General features: G+C 38.3%; 1 protein-coding gene across 1 annotated transcript in view; it reads right to left on the reverse strand.

Annotated features, from left to right (window-relative positions):
- Positions 1-2,651: 2,651 nt before the first annotated feature.
- Positions 2,652-3,076, reverse strand: part of LOC106938054 (gelsolin-related protein of 125 kDa-like) — a gene marked incomplete at its 3' end in the record, with an annotated part of 44,549 nt that continues 44,124 nt past the window's right edge. The window contains exon 4 of the mRNA XM_015019882.1: positions 2,652-2,846. Coding sequence (XP_014875368.1) covers positions 2,652-2,846 — 195 coding nt within the window. The remainder of the gene's footprint in view (positions 2,847-3,076) is intronic.

A 3,076-nucleotide genomic window follows, 5' to 3' on the forward strand; every position in this document is an offset into this window, starting at 1 on the left:
GTGGATCTCCTCTCCTGCTTACATAACTTCTCCTTATAAATACTATGTTGCAGGCAATCTGGACAAGGACACAGAAAAAAGAGGAATTGTTAACTTTATTAAAATAAATGAGAGAAGACATTCGTTGTTTATTACAGAAATCCCAAAATGATCAGTTTATTTTATTATTTATTCTATTTACTTCTCTAAGTTAGACAGGAAGAACTGTGGGTCCATTTTCTATAAATATAGGGACAGGTGTAGGACCAGCATGCACTGGGTTGGGCCTGTGGTTTTTCACCAGAGCAGAACAGGAAGTAAAAACAATGACAAGTTGCGCTGCATTGTTCATATTTCTGCTGTTTTCAAAAGTAAATAAAAGTACATAAATAAGCCATTCTAACAGCGTGATTTGATGTCTGCGCGTTCATTTAACTGTTAACAAAACATTTATACGGGAAAAGAACATTTACTAAATTATCCTCATACAGAAAGCTCCACACATTTAGACATTAACCTTCATCCAAACGCTGGTGTTTCCTACCTATCCGGTGTAAGATTATCCTGGGAAAATCCAGCAGTCTGCGCTGATCATCCATCTCTTCCTCCGACTTTGACGATGATTCCTTTAAACTCTGTGAAAGTTTCTTCAGCAGGATTAACCGCTCGTTGAGAAACTCGTTTAAACTGGACTGAAGATGTTTTTAGAGAAACACTGAAACGTTCAACAAAACAGACCGCGTGCTGTCTTCTTCTTCGAGATTTTATGACCGTCGGCATTCATTTCAATGCATTACCGCCACCTTGTGGATCATACGATCATCACGTCTAAAGATTTCTCAGACAGTCACTTTTGTTTGAAAAACGTAAAATCTTTTCTTCTAAATAAAACAAATACAATATCAGTATTCCAGTTTTCCACAAATCCAAAGTTAATATTGTCCTCTGACTCGTATCTCCTACATCCCGCAACATGTTTCACAGTTTCTTCACTTCGCCAGAAAAGAACCTTTCCAATTGTATCCGTATATCAATGAGCGCTGCTGCTTTGTGGCTTATTGAGAGCCGATCAGCACCGGCTTGTACACTTAATTGTGCGGTGCTGGTGGTCGAGTGTAAAGGACTTTAACGGTTTTATCTATTTTAATTTTCTACCGGTATTTTAATAATAGTTTGTATTTATTTCTTTTTTTAGCTCTGAGGATTGAAGGTGGTGCATTTGGCCCAGATGGTGCCCCCCCCCACCCCTCCTTTTATTGTGGCTGTCCGTGATCAACATAAATCGATAGAGGGAAAGCCAATGTGTGTGACGTCACGGGTGTTTGCGGCGATTTCTGTGCTCGGGATCCTCCAATCCAGGACCTGTCAGCACCTACCGCCAAGCCTCGGCAACCGAGTTTAGTTTTTCTAACTCCTTCTTCTCCACAGAGAGGTATTATTGAATTTTACCGTTTTTATTTCAATACATTACTTTAACTTTGAAACAGTGTCTATTGCAAAAGCGTACCTGCCCTAAATCAATTCCTGGGTGGAAGTCCCAGGTGGCGTTGTTGGCAACAAACAAAATAATTGTGTATTTTTACTATCGACTGCCTCACTAATATTTATTTAGCTAATGTTAGCTTATCCACTCTTACAACTGCGCTAGATGGATTAAATGCCATTACTCTCTTTAATACTGAAATTAACATAAGGTGGTCATCAACATATGGCCACCTTATACTTTACCTTTGCAAGCATTACTATGCAATATTTTAAATTTTCTGCAGTGATGTTAGCACTCATTTTAAATTATTCAGCTTAGCTGAGAGTTTTTGCTATGTAGCCAGATTTACAGATTGTTTCACTTTTTTCTGCTTCTTCTCATTTCCTTTCAGCAAGTGTTCTGCAGCTGAACTCAAATGTCTCTGCAATTTTCAGCAGTAACATTCAGCACTAACACTCCCGTCATGACAGAAATTATGCTTTAACCCTCAGATATGAACAAATGTAACTTTATATCAACATTAAATTTTTTTATAGCTTTCTTTTTATTTGTCTAAAAGAAGAACATTTAGATTTATGCACATAATTGCTTGACTGGAGAACCTGGCTGTCCTGTGGGACATTGTTGCTGGTACGGGTNTTTGTTTTCGACTAAAACATTTTTCACAGTTCACACATGAAAACGGCTTTTCACCAGTGTGAATCATCATGTGCTGAGTTAAATTCTGTTTTCGACTAAACCTTTTTCCACAATTCACACACGAAAAAGGCATTTCACCAGTGTGAATCATCATGTGCTGAGTTAAATTCGTTTTTTGACTAAAACTTTTTCCACAGGTCACACATGAAAATGGCTTTTCACCAGTGTGAATCATCACGTGTTCAGTTAAAATGTGTTTTCGACTAAAACTTTTTCCACAGGTCACACATGAAAATGGCTTTTCACCAGTGTGAATCATCATGTGTTCAGTTAAAATTTGTTTACGACTAAAACTTTTTCCACAGGTCACACATGAAAACGGCTTTTCACCTGTGTGAATCATCATGTGTTCAGTTAAATTCGGTTTTTGACTAAAACTTTTTCCACAGGTCACACATGAAAACGGCTTTTCACCCGTATGAGTTCTCATGTGAGCATCAAAAACAGATTTGTAAGTGAAACGTTTTCCACAGGTCACACATGAGAAAGGTTTTCTTCTTTCCTGATTTTGGTTCTCAATTTCAGCAGCTTCCTGGAAGATGACTTGGTTCCTGTTTGGTTCTGATTCAGTGTGGGATGTTTGCTCATCAACAGGAACCACCATGCAGGTATCAGTCTCCTGTTTTAACTCAATCTGTTCTTCACCCTGACTGCAGTAAACTTCTTTCTCTTCCACTTTTATCTGCTGGTGTTCTAGATCCTCCTGCTCTTCTTTTATCTGCTGATCTTCTGGTTCTTCCTGTTCTTGTTTCACCTGCAGAGGTTCTAACTCCTCCTGGTCCAGAGTGGATCTCCTCTCCTGCTTACATAACTTCTCCTTATAAATACTATGTTGCAGGCAATCTGGACAAGGACACAGAAAAAAGAGGAATTGTTAACTTTATTAAAATAAATGAGAGAAGACATTCGTTG

This window comes from Poecilia latipinna, unplaced genomic scaffold (genome assembly GCF_001443285.1).
Source record: "Poecilia latipinna isolate Pla-1442-1.1 unplaced genomic scaffold, P_latipinna-1.0 Scaffold2498, whole genome shotgun sequence".
In the NCBI taxonomy this organism is placed as follows: domain Eukaryota; kingdom Metazoa; phylum Chordata; class Actinopteri; order Cyprinodontiformes; family Poeciliidae; genus Poecilia; species Poecilia latipinna.